General features: G+C 36.5%; 1 protein-coding gene across 1 annotated transcript in view; it reads right to left on the bottom strand.

Annotated features, from left to right (window-relative positions):
- Positions 1 to 22,175, bottom strand: part of LOC117438330 (cytoplasmic dynein 2 heavy chain 1-like) — a gene marked incomplete at its 3' end in the record, with an annotated part of 47,832 nt that extends 25,657 nt beyond the window's left edge. The window contains 25 exon segments of the mRNA XM_034073879.1: positions 60 to 230; positions 631 to 745; positions 842 to 997; positions 1,905 to 2,110; positions 2,954 to 3,103; positions 4,443 to 4,570; positions 6,318 to 6,433; positions 7,641 to 7,768; positions 8,820 to 9,048; positions 9,140 to 9,279; positions 10,239 to 10,337; positions 10,447 to 10,599; positions 12,387 to 12,482; positions 13,261 to 13,456; positions 14,465 to 14,640; positions 15,540 to 15,664; positions 15,840 to 15,951; positions 16,146 to 16,259; positions 16,354 to 16,488; positions 16,715 to 16,947; positions 17,683 to 17,827; positions 18,383 to 18,501; positions 18,815 to 18,950; positions 19,955 to 20,125; positions 21,929 to 22,175. Of these exon segments, the coding sequence (XP_033929770.1) occupies positions 60 to 230; positions 631 to 745; positions 842 to 997; positions 1,905 to 2,110; positions 2,954 to 3,103; positions 4,443 to 4,570; positions 6,318 to 6,433; positions 7,641 to 7,768; positions 8,820 to 9,048; positions 9,140 to 9,279; positions 10,239 to 10,337; positions 10,447 to 10,599; positions 12,387 to 12,482; positions 13,261 to 13,456; positions 14,465 to 14,640; positions 15,540 to 15,664; positions 15,840 to 15,951; positions 16,146 to 16,259; positions 16,354 to 16,488; positions 16,715 to 16,947; positions 17,683 to 17,827; positions 18,383 to 18,501; positions 18,815 to 18,950; positions 19,955 to 20,125; positions 21,929 to 22,129 (3,750 nt within the window).
- Positions 22,176 to 22,424: the final 249 nt, after the last annotated feature.

Raw genomic sequence — 22,424 nt, 5'->3', positions numbered from 1 at the left:
ATGCATATAAAACAAGATTTATTATACAAAATAAACTGTATAACCGGAACTATTCCTACCTTAAGTTCCATTGCTTTTTCTACAATGGCATCTGTCACTTTTAGCAGATCTCCAAATAACAAACCTTCAAGTGTAGTGCCTCGGGGAAGACCCAGAAGACGAAAGAGATCCAGCCAGTGATCTGGAGAAAGATGTTCTCCTCTTATATATTTTAGGAGCGGAACTATCATCTATAGGAAAAATGCATATGTGAATCCATATAGTCTTTATGAAAATTATATACTTGATTACAGAGTAACATGCTATTCAAACAAAACAAAAATTTACATTCTTAAACCAAACATCATTTCTTTCAGTTCCTGTATTTAACGTGTAGGAGTATAACTCTGAGGAAAACTCACTGTGAAATATGTGTCTATGTAAACTGTAATGACCCTCCTGTTAACTGTAAGGAACTAAAAGGTTCTCAAAAGTATGCGAAATGTTCAAAAGAGTATCAGAAGATATTTTCTTAAATTGTAACTGGTTTTTATTCTAAGAATTGAACAATGAGCTACACAACAAAGGATATTAGCTAGTAATACCAAAACAATTTTTGTTTTATAATCTTTTTTGTAATTAGCATCTTACTTTATATTTGTCCACTTCTTTTTGCAACTTTACTGTCATTACAGTATGTTCTTCCATCTTCCTCATTTTGTCATGCCACTTAAACAAAAATTCTTCAAATAGGTATGTTTTACTCCTGCATGAAAATCGAATATAAAAAGGTCAGGACAACACAGTACTATAACCACATAATATATATATGTCCATGAAAAAGAAAGTAATAAAATCATACCTAAAAGTAATCCAGTCTTCTTTGGCTTTTTCCTGAAGGCCTTGATAAAACTCTTCATATAATGCCCAGACTTCTGCGCAACTCTTAATATCCTGACATACAACTTTTGACAATGAGAAGTCGGGCTCTTCCAATTTAAAATGATGGCATTCTTCACTGAGTAAAAAGAAGATCACAGTGTTATACATTATATGATTCCATTATACATTTATTTTTTAAGAGATGTTATCATATGGAAATAATTACACCTTCTTTAAGAAAAGCTGTTGGCTTGACTGAGGAAAATCACTGCCAACTGCAATTTCCTTATAGTAACTTTCTTGGATAGAAATAATAAAGGTATATGAAGGATAACTCCTACACAGTGACTTTCTCCCATATTCACAATTATTTTCCATAAACTTTCATTTCTTTCTCATTTATCAGAAAAGCAAATTATCTTGTGCCCCTAAAAACAAAGCCTGAAGGAAAACAACTTTTCATTGATTCTTTCTGCTAGGTAGAAAGAATTCAGTAATTTTATTTACTATCATATTTAAGTGCCAAGCTAAGAATTTAAATAGAAAACTTGTCCACTCAAGATTTGCAATAATGAGCTTACTGAAAGCAGGCAGCTAGAGCAAAAATCTCTTCCTTTTGCACAGAAGTCTATCAGACAGGACACTTAAGAAATAGGAGAGGTAAGCTCTTGCCCACTTAAGTAATAAGAGGACTGAAGTAATAACTCACACTTCTTGAACAAATACCTCAAACCTTTTCAGTAAGAAGGAAGTTAGAACCAAGCATTTAGTGTACAGACTCTCTTATGCAAAAGCCTAAGAGACTTCTTGAATTCTTCCATTACAAAAAACTTTAGAAAAACTTAGCTTGAAAATTTGTGTTACATAAAATCAATAAAAAGAATCCTGAAAAACTAATGAAAAACATGCAATACAGATAAAATTAAATTCCTTAAAATTAAATATCGTTGTGATAAAATTTAGTCAACATTTTCTGAGATACTATTGCTGCAAAAGATCCATACATAAATGAATAAGGTGCACAGGGAAATAAACAGACATACATGAGCTTTTCTTTCATGGTTTCAAGTTCATTGAATTCTTTTTCTTTTTCCTTTATGATCTGAGCACTTTTCTCAAGTGCATCCTGATCACCTGTTTCAATGACATCATCACTTGGCTTCAGCTGATCCCAACGAGCTTTAAATTTTTCAAGGTCTTGAAGATAAATATTAATACGTGAAACCACATTTCCTTTCATCATTTCAATCTGTAAAGCAAGAGTTAAAATGATTTCTAACTACACATATGATCAAAATCAAAGTATTAACTTCAAAACTTGGTAAGTACAATTTGATCAAAATCAAACTCAAAAAACTTCCTTGTATAATACCCCAAACTTTCTTTTTCTGGTTTAATTTCTAAAAGGGAGCACACATTTAATACTTTTTTTTATGCTGGTATTTGAGACCTATTTATTCAGTCTAGGCTATCTATTGACCTTGCATCTTACAACACCTAATAAAATTGCTCTATTTGTATGGCATATTGCTATCTTCAGTAGAACTTCAAGTGAGTTCAGGAATTTGCCTATGGAGTGGAATTACAGGACCTTGCATAGCTTAGCAAAGTTTGTGACAAGAAAAGAATAAGCCCCATAGAATCATGTAGGCTGGTAAAGGCTTCTAAGATCATTGAGACCAACCATTAATGTACAGTACCAAGTCCACCACTAAACCATTTCCCTGTGTGCCACATACTGACTCTGAGCAGACAAAAGTGCATCCCTTAACTGTTATCCTGTTTTCCTCAGTTAACCACTGCATTCATTAAGCAGTCTGTCACCAGTTCACCTCTGTCACCAGAAAGTTTTTTGAGACAAAAGTACAATGTAACATTCATTTCAATATCAGTTCAACAGAAGTTTCACCTACTTACTGGTTAAAGAGTTTAAGCACTCTTCCCTTAAAGGGTCTCCCTCAACCTGGTAATGTTGATGTTAACACTGAACTGAGAACATTTCTGGATTGAATTTCAGAAAAAATAAAATTCTCCAGACCCATTCAAAATAATATCAACATTTTTATGTAAAGTATTAATCTTTTATTGTTACCTCTTCTGCAATCATAAGCTGGTGGCTTTCCATCATTAAATCAAATTTATCCCATGTAGCTCTTAGGTTACTGAGAGTGTCCAAACCTGTACCAGCCACAGTTCGCAGAAGTTTGTTTTTATCTTCAGCTTCTTGAAACAGGAGAAAAATCTAAACTCAAATAGATTAAAAATATGTGTATATGTAAAAAACTCAGCAAATCATGTTTATCCAAACTATAAGCAAATATATTAGGATCAACTGTGCATGCATAGTTTATATGTTTAAACACAGGTGCTTTTTTAATACTATTTATAGAATAACATTAAAACATTAGAAATAGCATTTGATGCATTTACAAATATCTTGATCCTGACATGAGATATACAGAAGCAAATTTTCCCTATGAAACAGGTAAGTGCCTTGTTACATATAGCAGAGATCCACTCAGTCAGATTTGAAAACATCAGCAGAGCAATAGACTTCAGCAAATATGTATATATATGTGCTGGTTCTGGCTGAGATGGTGCACTGGTTTTGGCTGGGATGGCTAATTTACTCCACAGTATCTGGTCTTGGGCTATGTCTGGATTTATGATGAAACAGTGTGGATGAAAGAGGGATGTTTTAGCTATTGCAGAGCAGTACTTACACATATTCAAGGACTTTTCTCCTTCTCCCCCCACTCCACCAGGGAGTAGGCTGGGGATGCACAAGGACCTGGGAGGGGACACAGCCAGGACAGCTGACCCCAACTCACTCAAGGGATGTCCCACACTATATGGCATCAGGCTCAGTAAAAAGATGAGGGAAGAAGGAAGCAGGAATGTTCAGAGCGATGTTTTCCTAAGTAACCACTACACGTGATGGAGCCCTGCTTTGCCAGAGATGGCTGAACACCTGACTGCTGATGGAAAGTGGTGAATTAATTCTTGGTTTTGCTTTGCTACACATCTTTTGCTTTACCCATGAAACTATCTCAACCCAAGTGTTTTCTCACTTTTACTCATCTGATTCTCTTCCTCACTCCAATGTGGGGGGACTGAGTGAGCAGCTGTGTAGTGTTTTCTTGCCGGCTGGGGTTAAGCCATGACAGATGGAGTTCATTTTCTTCACAGCTGCTCATATGGTGCTATGTGTTAGATCAGTGATGAAAACAATACTGACCATACACTAACATTTCACCTGTTGCTGAAGAGAATTTGCATAGCATCAAGGCCTTCTTTGTTTCACATTCCACCCCCAATCCCCAGTGAATCTGTTAACAGCACACACACTTCAGACACCTGCACATACACCTCAACTTAGATGTGTTCATTTAGAAATGAATCCTTTCCTGGATAAATACTGTCCCTCAAGGGACAGTACTGTGCTATACAAACCACTGCCCTGACCCTATATGGTCACTGCATGCTCTAAACTAGTTATATTAAATATAAGCTTCCATACTAGAAAGCAATTACATTTTTTTGATAGCTGTTGTTCTGGGTATGATAAAACAGTATCTTACCCCTTCTTTTTGTTCATGTAGGCTTAAATATTTTAAATTGTCTTCTGCTATTTCCTCTACAGTCTGGGGTCTAATCACTAAAGTTTCCATAGCACCATTGAGAAATGAAGAAACATCACATAGGTGAGCTATATAAAGGTGAAAAACAAAGTTATCACAGAGAAAATATTTGTAGCAACAAATATCCAAGTCAGACAAATGTACTGTGATAAAACATTGTTGTAAGATATAATAATGTATGCAATCTATCTACTTAACAAATTGCAGACCCCAATCTTATTTGCTGCTTCAATAAAACATGAATGATTGTGTTTACAGATAGCTTTTTAAATGTAATCCACTGTGTTCAGTGTGGATCACTTCTGAGAACTGAACACAAATACATAAGACATCCTGCCCCTCTACTCTGCTCTCATGAAACCTCACTTGGAGTACTGTGTACAGTTCGGGTGTCCTCAACATAAAAAAGACATGGAACTGTTGGAACAAGTCCAGAGGAGGGCCACGAGGATGATCAGGGGACTGGAGCACCTCCCATATGAAGACAGGCTGAGAAAGTTGGGGCTGTTCAGCCTGGAGAAGGCTGCATGGAGACCTCATAGCAGCCTTCCAGTATTTGAAGGGGGCCTATAGGGATGCTGGGGAGGGACTATTCATTAGGGACTGTAGTGACAGGACAAGGGGTAATGGGTTCAAACTTAAACAGGGGAAGTTTAGATTGGATATAAGGAAGAAGTTCTTTACTGTAAGGGTGATGAGGCACTGGAATGGGTTGCCTAAGAACGTTGTGAAAGCTACATCCCTCGTGGTGTTCAAGGCCTCATTGGACATAGTCTTGGGTGACATGGTTTAGTGGGAGGTGTTCCTGGCAATGGCAGGGGGGTTAGAATTAGATGATCTTAAGGTTCTTTCCAACCATAACTATTCTGTGATTCTATGATTTATACACTTTCTATATCTGTAGAGGTCTTTTTTGAGTAAATGGAGAAAAATAGATCTTAAAATTGCTTTGGGGCTTTGAGTCTTTTTGTTTTGTTTTAAAGAAACTAACTAAAGACATCTAGCTTTAAATATTACAAAGATTAAAAAAAAAAAAGCATGTTTAAGCTATAATGTTTTATTTTCCTACCAAGGTAAAACTCTTCGGTACTGAGAAAAGATCTGTACAATTTCAGAGAATAATACATATTCCAGAAAACAATCTTCAGGCTATGGATATAACTCACTTCCTGCACACCGCATTCTGTGTTTCCTGTTCTGATTGTTACATTTAAATCCAAAAGCACTGGTATTTCTCATCATCTAAACCGTACTGCATTTTGTCTACCTGTTCCATATACAGATAGACCACCCAAAAAAGGGAATATTTTGCAGTATATCACTCTGCATTTTGACAATCTAAGTAACAAATAACTGTATTAAGTCTTGATTATTTAATACACTTCATGAAGTATTTCAATTTGTGAAAGAAAAATCTAATAACATTTTTAATCACAATATTTCATGATGCCTCCTTCAATTAACCTCAGATGCCTAAGAAGTTTTCCTCCCTCAAACATCAAATAAATCTTTCTCCCTGAAATGACAAAAGAATTTTCCTTCAGAAAAAGAAACAAGCTAAATAATGTTCATATGCATCCTTTTACATTCAGAACAGATGTGGCCACAACACATGAATAGGCAAGATGCACACAGACATCAAAAGGTCCTAGATTAGACCTGCAGTGAAAAATTAGTAACAGATGAATTTATCTGCACTGTGATTCATGCAGCCCACTGTGCCTGTGAGTAAAATATTTCTTAAAAGAAAGTACTTACATTAACACAAATGTCCCCAAGTAGAAAAGCAACAAAAAATGCTACTCATTTACTTACCTTGAATAGATTTTCTCAGAGAAATTACAAGAATATCATACAACTTCTGGATGAAATCATCGATTACAGTTTTCACAGGGTTGCAATTAACAGTTAAACAATCTATCTTGATGGTGCTTCAAGACAAAAGATAGAAAAATTGCAAATATTCAGCATACTTGCACATCAATTTTTCTAAGACCTATGCACATCTGTAGTTCACCATGATTTGGTAGCCTAGTAAGAAAAGAATTTCCTCATAATTCTACAAATAAAAGACATAGCTTATTGGGAAAATTACTCGTTGTAGTATGACCATTATGCATATTCATGTATTTTTATGCGGACTGAGGTCTAGTGTTCTGTTCCTCCAAGCAGAAAATTACTTGATTTTACATAACCAAAGACCGCAAATTCAAAAGGACTACTTCTATGTTCAAAAATAAAAATATTTTGTCTGTACAGTCCTGTCTTTAAATCTCCAATTTCCATGAGAATTTACTAACTCAGGCTTCACCAGTCCTAAGAACACAAGAAAAGCCATAGTGAGTCACTTCAACCCACCGTACCTAACATATCACAAGTGACCTTAAGTAGACACCTGAAGAACACTAAGAGAGGGCTCCATTATTTGATACCTTCCTGTGCATCTTCCCTCAACACCAATTATTTTCAATTCATGGAACTTCATAGCCACATTCTGCCTATAAGACACATAGCTAATTTCTTTTCTATTCACCCCAGCCTGTCCTTATCACTTAGCCAATAAGTTCTACCAGCCTATTTTCCTGCAGGAAATATCATCTTTTTTTCCTTCCACTTTTTCATTTCCTCTTTCATTTCTTTCCTTTTATTCATAGCAGTTTCATTTGAGAATTCTAACTGTGCAATACACTATATTCCACAAGAATATATGTAAGAATAAAAGCCTACACTAGCATATCTTAAACTATAACTTATAAGAGATAATCAAGTGGTTCAGTACAGGAATTATTTAATGTATAAATATTTACTAACTCTGTTCCTAGCTGCCACATGTACTTCACATGCATAGGACTTAACTAAAAGAATTGTTAAAATATTACCATGTTTTGTAGTATTTCAGAATCAGCCCTGACTTTTTAGGGGATTTCCCATCATATCAAACAAAGACATTAAAAGTTTTCAGAGCAGGCTGAACAGATAAAAGGGGATAAGTGTCTAAAAATAAAACTGAAAAATAAAAACCTACACATTTTAAAAACACTTCAAATTCTCTGTAAAAAGAGAAAAAAAATCTATTTTACTATTACCTTTATCTGATAGAATACACTATTCAAACAAAAGAATAGAGTTGTACTATACCTTGGAAGTCGTTCTGCTTCCTTCCCTCTCACTTTCAATGCTTTGAAATTTTTTTCCCAGTCCTGTTTGCTAGAAAGATGTGTCTTCACCAGAGTTTCCAGATCTACTTGACCAATTATGATCCATTCCTTTTCAACGTTTTTTTTTTTTCATGTATGGAAAAGAAATATTTTCCAAAATAAAAACTTGGTTTTTAGTATATTACAACATTTTAATAATGTTTCTATGCTACTGTCCTGGTTTGAGCTGTAGCAGTCATTTTTCTCCTTCTTGGTAGCTGGTGCAGTGCTGTGTTTTGACTTTTGGGCTGAGAACGGTTGCTGATAGCAAGTATGTTTTGAGTTACTGCTCAGATGTTTGTTTTGTCCAAGGCCTTTTCTGAGCTCATGCTCTGCAGGGGAGGAGGGGAGGCCGGAGGAAGGAGAGACAGGACACCTGACCCAGGCTAGCCAAAGAGGTATTCCATACCATAGCATGTCATATCCAGGAGGTAACCGGGAGAAACCTGGAAGGGCTGGAGCTCTGGGGGGATGGAGGAGGTATCAGTCGGTGCTCGGTCGGGCAGGGTGGGGTGAGTTATGGGTCAGTGGCTGGTGAGATGTTGTATTCTCTTCACTTGTTATTGGCTTTATCAATATTATTTGTAGTAGTAGTAATGGCAGTAGTGATTTGTGATGTGCCTTAGCTATTAAACTGTGCTTGTCTCAACCCGTGGGGGCTACATTCTTTGGATTCTCTTTCCTAACTCTCTGGGAGTTGGGGGAGTGAGGGGGGGGAGTGAGTGAATAAGCTGTGCGGACTTGGTTTAAACCACGACAGCTACATTATCTTTAATGTCTGTGCTCCTTCAATTACCTACAGATTGACAGTGCAAATATGAGGAAGTACAAAATGTTTTGATGCATTCACACATCTAAGGATAACCAAAACAGACTTTGAACAAGAGTAAAAAAAAGACAGCTTTAATACTAAGGTTTCAATCGGAACCCTGCATATGCTTTGAGTTAGGTATGTGCTTAAGTGGTTGGCTTAACACAGATGGACTTACTAAGCTTTTGCTTATATGCCTCAGAGAAAAGGACAACAATGCACAAATGTCATTGATCAGTTACTTCTAAAATATCTGAAACCTAAAACTATAGAAATAAAATAAAATAATGGGTAAAATATTGAAAATACCTTGAATTGATTAGAAGTGTCTGTCAGCCTTCTGAACAAATCCTCTGCTTTGCTGAAAGCAGTGAGAAATCCACTTACATTTCTTTCGGTCATAACAGTGAATATGGACTCTTCTTCTGCTTCACTTACTCCCCTAAACTGATTTGGAATGGAGATGAATTTCTTCATTTCTCTATAATATCTAGCTCGTACTTCTTCAAAAGGAGGTCTGAACTGCAACTGGCCTTGCCTAAAAAATGAAACAAATCATAAAACAACTAGTATTTAAATGTAATCTGAGGTAGAATGCTTTCTTAACAGGAAAAGAGAAAATATCTTACTTGAATGTCAGATCAATATGTATTTCTGGTAAATTCTCATTGAGTGCTTCTAAGCCCATTTGATACTGCGGCTCCAGAGCTTTGTAAAGTTGATGATTCCAATGCTGTCTCCAACCTTTCATGTCAGATGATCTGAAACCCTAAAATTCAACAGTGTTTATTTTTACTTTTATTCCTCAAGCCATAATTATAAGCTGAAACTGAGCACAGTACAATGCCCAAAGACCAGGATCTTAGTAAAATTCAAAGAAGTATGAGACCACTGGAACAGGCTCTCCAGGAAAATGGTCACAGCATCAAGCCTTTCAAGAGTCCAACAAGCATCTGGATGACGCTCTTAGTCATATGGTTTAGTTTTAGATATTACAAAACAAAAGCTGAATCAATGTATTTATTTATTATTCTTATTACCCAGAAAAAAATTGAAAAACCTATAAAAAAAGTACTGCATTTATTTGTCTGGCAAATACTAAGTTAAATAATCTGGGTTTGCACTGGAAAGGCTAAGAACACCACACCTATCAAAGAACAGTAATAACATCTAGTTACTTTGATAAGTGACATTTTTAATCAAAATCTTAATAATCTTACCCAATGATGTTAAGGGACTCTACAAGCCTAAACGATTCTATAATTCTGTTCTAAAAGTTGACAGATGATAAGTGAACAAATAAAAAAGTGGCTTTTTCATCATTTCAGACAGAAATGAACTTAATTCTAAATTTGATATACTTGCTCTATTCCACCTGAGGATAGAACACCCATCCACACCAATTTCTTTATTTGTCCTTGTATGAATGGCTCAGACACAACTGATTTACATAACCTAAGGTTTTCCTATTTTTTCATTTAACATGTGAGCTGACCAAGTTTTGTTCTTCTCCAATTGATAGCACGACATAAAACCAATCATCTTCATCTTTCTCATCTGAGATTTTACCTCACATCTGGCAACAACTAGTACACAGTCAGTTTTCCTGAGCTAGTTAGTAACTCCTGAATCAAAATTCATTAAAGCATGTTATGTTTGAGTCTTAAATCTTGATTAGTGTTGAAAAATCAAATGTTCACAGTTTGCAATATGATAATGAAACCCTGCCTGTGACTCCAGGCTGGCAAAACCAGTTCTGAGCTCCTGGACACCATTCTTCCAACGCTGCTGCTGCCGAAGTAGATCAATATTCATGAGTGATATAACCTGTTAAAAGAATTTTTAAGAATAATGAAGATATTCATCACCACACAAATGAAGAAAGGGTAAAGTAAGCTATAAGCGATGTGATTTCAATTTCACCTGGAAAATATACCTTTTCAATAAAGTTTGTGTGCCACTTTCTTAATTTTCTATTTTCGGTGGAAAGCCGTTCAGCAGCAGCTTGGAGTTTTTGGATATAAGCTTCCAACTCTCTCGGATTATCCCACGTTATTTGAGCTTTTCCTCCAGGACCAGATTTGGAATGCTAGAAAAACATACAAACTTTGTCAGATTTAATGGCAAACACAGTCTAACCGTCTACCAGTCAGCATACAGAAAGTGGTAATACGAGAAACATGGTTTTACTCCTAGTAAAAAATGGAGGACCTCCCTCTCACGACTGCACTAGAGACACAATAATCTGGCAAACCACAGACAAGTGGACATATCATTATAGCTACATCAATAGACTGGATAAGGATTTAAATGCCAGACTTTTAACAGAGCTTGAAATAAATTCACTGATGTTGAGACTCCTGTCCCACACACAAAAACAGCCTTCTTAAGCTAAGAAGACACCTTAAACTCATTCTTTCCTCTTTGTTCTACACACACCAAAAACCAAAATGTGACATTCATAATTGGTATCCTACTTCACCTGCTCATCATAAAATATTTTTTTTAATTACACTGAAAAATTCCAATAGTCAGTGGAAGAAGTAGCTTTAGGGAGTTCCATTATTCTGGGCTTTTTATCAGGATTCTGAGGGGTTTCTGCATTTTGCTAAGTTTACAGTAGAAAATCACAACACAAAAGCATCTGAAGTTCCACAGGTGGACTTATCCCTAAAAGATGTGGGACAGAAATCATGTCAAATAAGAGAATATGATGTGGCTTTGAACAGTTCTGCAGCATTTTAGGGTCTGTACACTAGAATCTGTGGCATAATCTGCACCAAGACCAGGGGAAATTTAAGAGAAAGTTTGGCAAGTTTTTCCAGGAGACCTACAGTTTGGTCTGGACTCCAACATTTTGTGTGAACTAATTCCAACCACAAACATGCCTTCTGTTTTCAGCCCCACTCTTTTACTCTGCCTTGCAAAAGGGTTCTCAGGAGCAAGTTTCCAATCATTTCTGTAATGCTTGCTCTGGAGATGTTCTTCTGTGCCCCAATACAGACTTTATAGGCATGTTATCACTCTCCCACCATTTTCATATCGTACAAGAGTTGGAAGAGGGTGGAGTGCTTCACACATATCACAGCAGTGAAATGAAATTCATAATAATCAACACGTTTCTCTAGACATAAAATAGAGATACAGTGTTAAAAACCCTATAGATTGTAGTGTAATTTTAAGTTCAAGGTCCCTTCAAAGCAAAAAAAAAAAAAAAATTATTTTCCTCCAAAATTCCTAGAAGAATCTAAAACTTTTTTATGTGTTGTGAATTCATAGGAATTACAAAAAAGATATCCAAACCTTCATCTCAGAGCAATTATGTTATGCCTGGACACAAACTCACTGTAACAAACTGCACACTACAAATTCTTTGTTCTTAATCTGAACTGGAAACTATCCACTTTCAACCTGCCCAACACATGCATTAGAAACATTCAAGAGAATTGCAAAATCTGCAAAGATTTAATAGCAGTCAGTGAAACCATTGCTTAATACTAATGTATCTCCAGAATAAAGTATATGCCATTTTTACTAAAATAGACTAAAACAACATTATTTAGAACTGTTAGAAATAACATTCCCAACTATTAAGGTATTGACCACACTATGGTTTATGTGTAAATTTACAGACTAGAAATAATTCCTGATAGACCATATGATACTAATATCCAAAGTACAAAGGAGTAAGCAGTTATTTAAATGACAGTATTAAAAAAGTGGCCCATTGATTTCAATAAATGTTAATTAAATATATAGTGTTACTCATATGGAAAGATTGCAGTTAAAGTCCAGCAATAAACATAGAAAAAGCAGCATAGAATATGCACAGATATCTCTGAAATTAAAAGTACAAAGAGAAGGGAATTCTTTCACCTTAATTATCTGTTCAAATGCTAGAGCAGACTGTAACATCATTGGCTTCTGACTCTCAATCATCTGTTGATCAATAGAGTTATAAAAATGTGCCACCTATAAAATTGCAAGATGAAATTTACAAGAACAGACAAGAATAATATATAGCAATAAATGCAATGCAGGATATTTCCAAAAGTATTGCCCAATGAATGCCATTAAGATATAACTATTCTAGTTTGCAAAAATAAAGTACACATGCAATGCTAATGCTAATCTTCTTCTAGTGATGAATTCTAACAGCAAAAAAGACCACCACTTACATGGCAGAGCTGATTATGCTATACCTTAAGTGAAAGTGTTTCAGGCTCTGATTTAAGTAGAACAGTTCCAATATTTTATGCAAATGTAAGCATTTAGCACAATTTTAGGGACCTTCAAATACCCATGACATCCAACAGGGTATGACAAAAGACCTAAGAGAGATCCATTTACTTCCAGATTGGCAGCTGAAGTAAGAGTGATACCCCACAACTCAGTTTAGTCAATGTTATGACACTTTCCTTCAGTTATAATAATCAGAAACTAAGACTAAAACTAGGAGGACAATTAATTAGTAATCTTATTTTTGTATATTCATACACTAACTTGACATGGCTTTAATACCATAATTCATTTGGTTTTAAAAAACGTGTTCTGAAATTGCAAAGTATTTCTTTGGTTTGGTTTTGTTTTGTTTTAAGGGCTTAGGTAATTTCTTCAAGGAACACATCACTTTCATACAGACAACACAAGAAAAAGCTTGGCCACACAATCAGAAAAGATAATAGTCTGAAGAAGTTCTACTAAAGCTGGAAGTCAGAACAGGAAGTTATTATGGCATTTAATCTTATACCTGTTTGAGGATGACCGCTTGCTTACAAAACTTTTGTGCAGTGTTTGCAGTATGCTGTATTTTAGCTGGTATAGCAAAACCAAGTGCTGACAGTTGACGTACTTCTCTTAGGAGAGTCACCAAACGATCTGAATAAAGTATGTTTAGTGTTCCAAAAACATGATCCAACTCCATTACAGGACTATTAGCTTGGATGCTAAACAAAAATCAAATTAAATGTATTATTGACTACATTTTGATATTGATCCTTTCTTTGGTGGATTTTATAACAATACATTAAACATTCTAAAAAGCTTGATGCCATTCTATTATGTTTTTCTATGGTTATTAACTTTTTAATTAACTCATAAATTATTCCAATAACATTTCTCTTAATTAAAAGCCACTGAAGACACGAAGAAATGAACAATGCCTACTGGTTTTGCTCACAAAGTTTTTCTGGCTTGTTACAACAGTCAACAGATATCTCGCAGCTAGACAGCATTTCTTAAATACACTGGATCAATTGAGTGTGCTCTCTCAAGCAGGCACTTCACAGGCCTCAGCCTTCAGCACTGATAAGGAGAAGAAATTTATGGTAATAGTAAATTAGATGGCTGGTATATACTGGAGTGCTGAATCTACTTATTGCTGTATTTGAGTGTTTTTTGATCAAATATAGTTTACAGGTACATATCATCAGCATCTTCTGAAATGGGACACTTTTTTCAAATAAAATTTGCAACACTCAAGGATGCATGCAGAAGCTATGTGGCAAAGCAATTAAAAAATTGGTAAGATATATTTGGTTTAAATTTCTTTCTTACCCTTCTTTTATCTGCTCCATTTAGATTGCAGAATTTCTTGTCAATAACAATCAGTTTGTTATCCTATATGCCTATACAGACTATATGCACAGTCATTTGCTTTCTAGACATCATCACTGTATGGTCTGCAATGGATGACAAGTACTAACAATAAGCAAACCAAGTATGTTTTTCATTCCAGGTGTTAACAGATGCTGCAAGATTAGTTATAAACATTGTCCTGTATACTTCACCTTATAAAGCCTGGTAGGATGATGAAATGATAATAAACTCTTCCTTTTTGGTTTTCCACTCATTATCAATTCTGTAAATTTTTTTATTTCCTCCATCAAGTTCTATTGAATTACACCACACCACAGATTTCAGCATAAACTTTATTTAAATGAAAATGTATTTACCAAAGTCCTGACTTGGGATTTGATAATTCTGACTGGATGCTTCTAGACCAATCATCAAATTGTTCTTGTTCATATACTTTTAACTGTTCCTGAAAAGAATCTGCACTTTGATGAAAAGTTTGAAACCCAGGTAAGTCAGACAGAAGAACCTCAGCCAGCTTGATAGTGTCATCCACCTTAAACACAATCACAATGCAAAGAAGTTTAACTTCTGAGTATTCAAAGAGATGAAAAATCACAATAAAAATCAGTATTACAAAACATCCAAATGACATTAAAAAGCTATTAGAAGAAAAAAAAGGGAATCCAGAATTGTATCCCAGATGTCCATATTCATATTACAGTAAACTGGCTCTGAATAAATTGCACACTGTAGGTGCTAATAAGATAACCCAGGGCATGCAACACCATCTTTAGTTATTTTCCATAAAGGTACAGATCTTCCATGTGTCCTTTGATCTATAAGGATCTATAAGGTCCATGCCAAACTCAAAGGTATCACAAATGAGATTTCACATCTAGATGTGTGAACAAATTAATGAAAACCCTAGTCAATACAATCAGTGGAGATTAAAGAGCTATCACAGAATCCCAGAATCCCAAGGGTTGAAAGGGACCTCGAAAGATCATCTAGTCCAACCCCCCTGCAAGACCAGGGTAACCTAGAGTACATCACACAGGAACTTGTCCAGGTGGGCCTTGAATAGCTCCAATGTAGGAGACTCCACAACTCCCCTGGGCAACCTGTTCCAGTGCTCTGTCACTCTCACAGTAAAGAAGTTCTTCCTGATGTTCACATGGAATCTCCTATGCTACAGTTTACACCCACTGCCCCTTGTCCTATCACTGGATATCTCTGAAGAAAATCTAGCTCCATCATCCTGACACCCACCCTTTACATATTTGTTAGGGCAGCCTAAAGTAGACACACCACTGACACATCAGCTGAACTGCTCTCTAGAACTTTAGCAGACCAAGGGGAAGAATTCCTGGGAGAATTACCTACAGAAATCTCAAATACCATGTTTTATATTCTGTGATAATATTGCATCTAAACAGTAATGGAATTTGTTACCTTTAGCACCAGCTGCCGTACCCATACAATATTATTGACAACTTCAGAAAGGTTTTTGCCTGACAGTGGTCCAGAAACATCACCAGGAACACCATGGCATCGAGTTTCAAAGTCTCTTTGATAGTCTAACACAAGCAAAACATTCATGTTAGACCAGAAACCTAATAGACCAAGATTAAAATCATTACAGTAGTTATAAAAATTTACTAGGGATACTGACATAATTGTGAAAGGAAATGAAGAATTTCAGTATTTTCAAAAAACCCTAAGGCAATTAAGTACTTTTAAATACATTTTTACCTTTGACATAATCTTGAAGTCTTGCTAGCAATACTTCTCTCTCAAAAAGCAATTCTTTGCTTATATTCGGATGCTTTATCAGTTCCTTATGTTTCTGAAATGTTTGAAGTAGCTGAAATATGAAGTTTAAAAGAAATTATCTCTTTCTCCTGAGAAAAAAATTAAACATATTCTGACAATACTCATTATTGCTGTCCATAAATACTATCTTTGGCTCTAAGGACTTATTCCTGTTCTCTAAACTAGCTACTTAAGAATTCAATAACTATCTTTAAGACAGTGCTCAGACTACAAAAATACTCATACCTGTTGAGGGCTGTCCTGAATTTCTGAAATAACTTTCTTCAATTTGCTTGCTATTTTTTGTTGCGCTGGTGCTACAATTCTTTCATACTGAGAGACTGCTGCTTTCCATAATGGCTAGAGATAATGAATTCATCTATTAGTTTAGAATTGTCCATAAACATCATAAAAAGCCACAGAAAAAATGTGAATAAATTAAAACTAAGCATACCTCTGTGTAAGGATTATAGTGTACAGGATTTAGGCCAGCAAAAGGTTCAAACACTTGGGTAAGGCATAAAGCATTTTGTTCTCCAGCTGGCAAAAAGAATGCAAGTTTTTCATGAAGTGTTCTAATAGTTAGCACCTATAATGGGAAAAAAAAATTATATGTGCAACATTTTTAATAAAAAACTTACATTTAGAAGCAAAAAAGCACCAGTATCACATCCCATACCATTCCTTTTTACAAGAGACTTTTGAAAGAGTCAAGTCACACATGGATTATTGAATGCTGTCTGACTCTGAAAAGGCAGTACAAGTTTTTTTAATTCTTTTTTAACTTAAACAGTGCCTAATGAAATAAACCATACCTCATCAAGACGTTTGCCAAGTTTGACTAACAATTCAGGGAAATATTTCTCATTTTTCCATGGGTGTAGAGTATAATATTGCCACAGTTGTCCAGTTAGGTACTCACAAACCGACACCCACTGCTCACAAATGAAGATGCCAGCCTTTAGATTTTCTTTAACGCTGTGGAAAGCATCCTTCCACAGATTCAAAGCTGCTAATTTTTTCTGAACATATCTACCTAGTGAGCCACCTAGAACACAACGAAGTAGACAAAAGAAATCTGTTATAATTCCTTTAAAAGCTTCATCATATCCCAACCACATTAAAAAAAAAAAAGTATAATGTCTTTATTTCAAACCACACAAATATATCAATAATTGATTATTTTGTTTCAGATTCAACAAATCTCTCAAACATCTCCAGATTAAACTGAGGTTGGTCCAACATCAAAAGCTGACAGATTTGGATTCTGGAATCCACCCACAACCATCTGTCTTTACCAGCAGTAATGGCAGTAGCTGGCTGTCCCCAGCAATCCTTCCCTCATGCGCATACGCATGTGGCAGCAGCAGGCAGACTCTTATGCCTGTCCCAGAAAATGGGACTGCTGTTGAGAGAGAAGCAATCACCTCCACACAGACTGAATCAGCTTTCAAACGAGTGTTTATGTAAGCAAATTTCCTCCTCTGAGAGAAAGACAAAGGGTCAGATAGAAGCAAGACGAATCCAGTTCACAGGATGAAAGATATCCAACTCCATCTTGTTATTACCTGTCATCTTCCCAAGCACCTGTGAAAGCATCTACCAGAACTAGCTGAATTACTGGACTATAAGGCAAATAGTATTAATGGTCATGATTACAAGAAGAAAGCATTTTTTGCTGCAGGCTACCACTGATGCCTTTAGGAAGAAGAAGGTCTCTGCTCAAGAATTCATTTTACTTTTTCTCAACTGCTCATTTAACAAAGACTGCATATAGGTTTACCTATTACATCCAGGAGATTATGCATGCGTGGCTGTGGATAAGGATCATGTTCTGTTTGCCTCCACACACCATCAAGAATACTCTTGGTAGTCTCCACCAAATCCACAACTTCAAATAATGAGAGACTATCCAGGTTGAAATAATCCTAGGGAAAAAAAAAATTCCTTAATATGATTTCTTTGCAATTCGTATTGTAGAAATATTTACACTTTTCTGAAGCTGGAAATTGCTATAGTTGTCTGGGGTTTATTGTTTAACAGAATATGGCTTAATCCTCTCAAAGATCAAGCCCTTGTGTAAGTTTATTCATGTGAAGAATGCACTGACAGTGAACCTATTCAAGCAAGCGCTTTACAGGTGACAAAAATATTGCACCATGGCATTATCATCTGCTGCATTTTCAGTTTTCCTTTTGTAACTTCATGAGCCAATTTCTATTTCACAAACTGTAGGAGACTTATATTTCTATAGCAGCTCTTAATATTCAATGCTCAAATCTGCTCCCAAGTAACTGCTGGCATTCCCTTGTAACACTGTCAGTAGAAACTACATGAATGTAATTTAAAGTAATATTTTGTCTAAGAAAAAAATAACCAAATTGTTATATCTTCATACACTTGAAAAGAATGTACATACACTGACACATATTTCATAAGAAGAGTCTACAAATATATGACTGATCACAAGAAAGAAAACATACTTTTGCAATGTCCTCAAATAAGTCCTTAAAATAAGAAGCTCTCTCTTTACTACACCATTTACTTCCATGATGAGCACATTCTATCCAGTACTGGAATTCATCTGCTGGTGTAAGTATAGCTGCAAATAATAAGGTAAAATATTTAAATATGAAATACACGAATGGTTATTAAATATTTTCAGTCAGAAAATACCTCCTAAAGCAAATTTTTACCCTATGGTTATGTAATTATCTTTCAACTTCTTACTCTGACTAGATTTAGTATAAAGTTCATACTGAGACCAGAGTTGATCATCACTAATTCCAACCTACACAATACAACCATTTATATTTCATACTCTGCAGTCGCTGGGATATTGAAGTCTGAAAACTCAACCCCTAAATAAATTAAATTTTATCATTAACTATAAAAGACGTAACTGCAAAACAAACCTTGCACATCATCTTCATTGAATTTTGATCCTCTGTAATTAGGATCTGATCTTCTGAGAACAGTACTCAAGCCAGTTTCAAGCTCAGTTAGAAGTTTTTGGAGTTTGGGATCAAATGCTTTACTCCATCTCTCATCCTGCAAAGATAATTTCAAAAATTTTGTCATGTGATAGAACAATCACTATTTTCCTCCCATTAATCCCATTAATCCCAAAACAAACTTGATTCAGATTAACAGTAGTAACCAGCACAATGGGACAACATAACAGTTTACTTTTTCAAATCAAGGAAAACTACCTCATTCTTTTCACTTAAAAATTCAAAATAAGCTAGAATAAAAAACTATCACAAAATCAAAAGTCAGTTCTTGAATTTATAAAGACACTGCAAAATGTGTTCAAAATTCCTTGTTAATGAATTCTCTTAAGTTATATAAATTTGTTATCTGGTTCTACAGTAGAATCTGGAAAATGCTAGAATCAAATAATAAAAGCTATTGTATTTTTCCAAAATTATTTTATTAATATTATTACATACTATTTTATTAATATTGTGACATAAAATAAAAAAAAATTAAATGCTGAAACTGCGTGATCATCTTATGAAATACAGCCATGGTTATCATTTTTGATAAAAAATACACAGAGCAAATATATTCCGTAACGGAACAGAAGGAAAAGCATCAGAACACGTGAAAAAAAAATAATAAAAAATGCAGCTGTACAAATTAATATAGAATCTAGCACACTTACAGAGAGAATCATACCACGTATTACAGAATCATGGATTGCATGATACAGACCTATGCATTTCATAGAATAAGAGTAACTAAAACAAGAAAAGGACACAAGACCAGAGTTACTGGTGCATACGAGGTATAGAGCTGTTGTCTCCATCAACCACCAGTGCTTAGTGTATTTCACATCTCTAGTCAGGCATGTGTATGACCACAATCCTCCTCTCATCCTTACTGACAGGACATGAAGTACCTTCTATAACCTAGAAATTAGAACTATCATCCATTATTTCTGTTCTTTAATTTTAAAACTTAAAATATTTATCACAGTATAGTGAACATCCTCTCGAATTTCACTGTTTCAATACAAATCTGTAAGACATTTAAACTGGCATATTGCTCACCTTCAGTAACACTGGTGCAAAAACTTGTCGTACAGCTTGATAAAGGGTATTAATTGGTGAATCTAGCATAGATGATATAAGAATATTACTGTGAAGATTATCTTCTGTGATTATATCTGGTCGCAGCTTAAAGAACACTAGCACATTCTCCTTTGAATCATTAGCTTCAATCTGAAATAATCAAGACAGGATTTGTTTAGAAAACTGCATATTATACTAAATTATGTACACAACTTCCACAAATTATTTGCATCAAGAAAAAAAAATACCATATTACTCCTATGGGCTCTGGTAACATTCTGGTAGTATCTAATTTGCACCAAAAATGAAAATTTTTATTATACTAATTCCTGAGCTCATAGGAACCTGAATTACAACATCAAATACATAATGCCTTTTTGATCATAAAATATCTGTAAATACCATTGTTTATATATTATTATTACTTATGTCATTTTGATTTTGAAAACTCCACTTCCCACTTCCTGGGGACAAACCAGAAACTCCGCATTGTGCCTAGGGAAAACTAAGCATGAAGTCTTATTTTTTTTAATTGTATTTTTATGCGACATAATTTGGGAATATTTTTCTAAGTATTCAGTACTGTTCTCCTGAGTTTATAAGTACATATTTCAATTCACTGATTTCTCAAGGTACAGAGAAAGACATGCTCCTTCACCAGTAAAACCGTAAGTTGTAACATGACTCTAACTTCCTTCACAGCCCAACTTATGTATAAAGCTCCAAAAATTGCCATATAATAAATTATTGAAACCATTTTTGACTGAGAATTCATAAAACAGGAGAACATTATTAAACATTTGATAAAACAATATCAAAAAGATACACTTGCTGAAATTCCAAGTTCTGTGTAACTGAACATTTATGAACTTTTCCTCTTAAAAGATACTGAGGACTAATTAAACAGTGGACAGTAAAATTTACTTTCTTATCAAGTTTAGCATATCAACAGACATCATTTCACTGAGACAACAGGTATACATTGTAGCCACAATATATGCCTGATCTTCCACAGCTGCTGACACTGGCTCAGCAGCACAACCCGAAAACTGGTACAAATAAATGCTCATTCTTGCACGAATAAAGCACACACTCAAGTTCACAGACTACACAGGATTACACAAGGAGGAATACTAGTGGTCCACACAGCAGTTCACATATTAAGAACCCATTACACTAGTCTTCAAAGCAGAAAAAAGCTCTGTCGCTGACGTAAGAGACACCATACCCCTTGTCTCATAGCAGAGACACACATCAAGACCCATCCACGCTTTGCCTGTGCACTCTGCCTAGTTGCCACACCAGGTCCTGATTGCACAGTGATACTCAACACCACATCACATCCCCACAGTATCACTGGGATAAGTCGTTCGCTGCACACATTCACTCACAGCAGGACATTTTTTACAATGAACCTCAGATATGCTCGCAGCTGGACACATCAGTCTGCAAAATACATTATTTGGACAAACACACACCTTCGGACTTGCCAAGTATATGTCAATGTGCCACACTGGACTGCAATTCCTGCATGGACACTGGCAATGCAATTCTTCCAGTCAGCGGCGTGCACCCTCGCCCAGGAACGACACATGCATACATCAGAGTCCAGCTGGCATTTGCAGCAAGACAACATGCCATTTCCCAGGCTGCACTACAGCGACAATAAGGAGCACACCGCAACTGTGCAATCAGCACGGGCACAATCCCACAGCAAATATATCCTACAACTGACCACATGGTCTTCACAAACTCTTGGGCCAGTAATTCATGCAACCGACACAGAGACCAGAACAGATATCTACAGGAGGAAGGTGTCTCCCCACCCAGAGCTCAGCAATTTCTGAGCGCCGGACCCGCGCTAGGCCCGGGCTCGCAGCTCCGCCGCACGCTGGGACGCGGCGGCCACGCGGGGGCCGCCGGTGCCCACATGCTCGGCCGCTCCCGCCGTACCGTGTTGGAGGCCGTAAGATGGGAGCCCGAGCGCTGCACCACGAGCAGGAACTCGCTGCTGTCATCGAGGAAGCTGTTCAACTCAGGGCGCGAATGGAGCTCGGCGGCCAGGGCAGCGGGACCCACCGCCGGATCCAGGCCGAAGTAATTAGCAGCTGTGGCTGAAATGAAGCGCTTCCTCTTGTCTCCCTCCACGGCCATGCCAGATCAAAGCCGGGGTGGATCCAAAACCCCGGGACTGCGAGGTCGGGGGGGAGAACGGAGGCCCCAGCTCTAGCCCAGGCCTCTCGGCGTCCCCGCGTTGCCAGGGTCCGTTGCTATGGTAACTGAAAATGGCGGCCCTGGCGCGCTCGCGAACTTGGTCCGGGTGGCGGCAGGGGACGCGCTCGGTAATCGCCAGGCGCCGCGAGGGAGGGCGGGTAAGGAGCGTGCCCTGGCGCCCTCTGCCGGCTGTCCGGGGCCGTCCAAAGCGGTGGGGCACCCCCTCCTCCGCACT

The sequence above is a fragment of the Melopsittacus undulatus genome, unplaced genomic scaffold, assembly GCF_012275295.1.
Source record: "Melopsittacus undulatus isolate bMelUnd1 unplaced genomic scaffold, bMelUnd1.mat.Z mat_scaffold_145_arrow_ctg1, whole genome shotgun sequence".
Taxonomy (NCBI): Eukaryota; Metazoa; Chordata; class Aves; order Psittaciformes; family Psittaculidae; genus Melopsittacus; species Melopsittacus undulatus.
The sequence above is the reverse complement of the archived record's forward strand: the minus strand, read 5'-3'. Positions and strand labels throughout refer to the sequence as shown.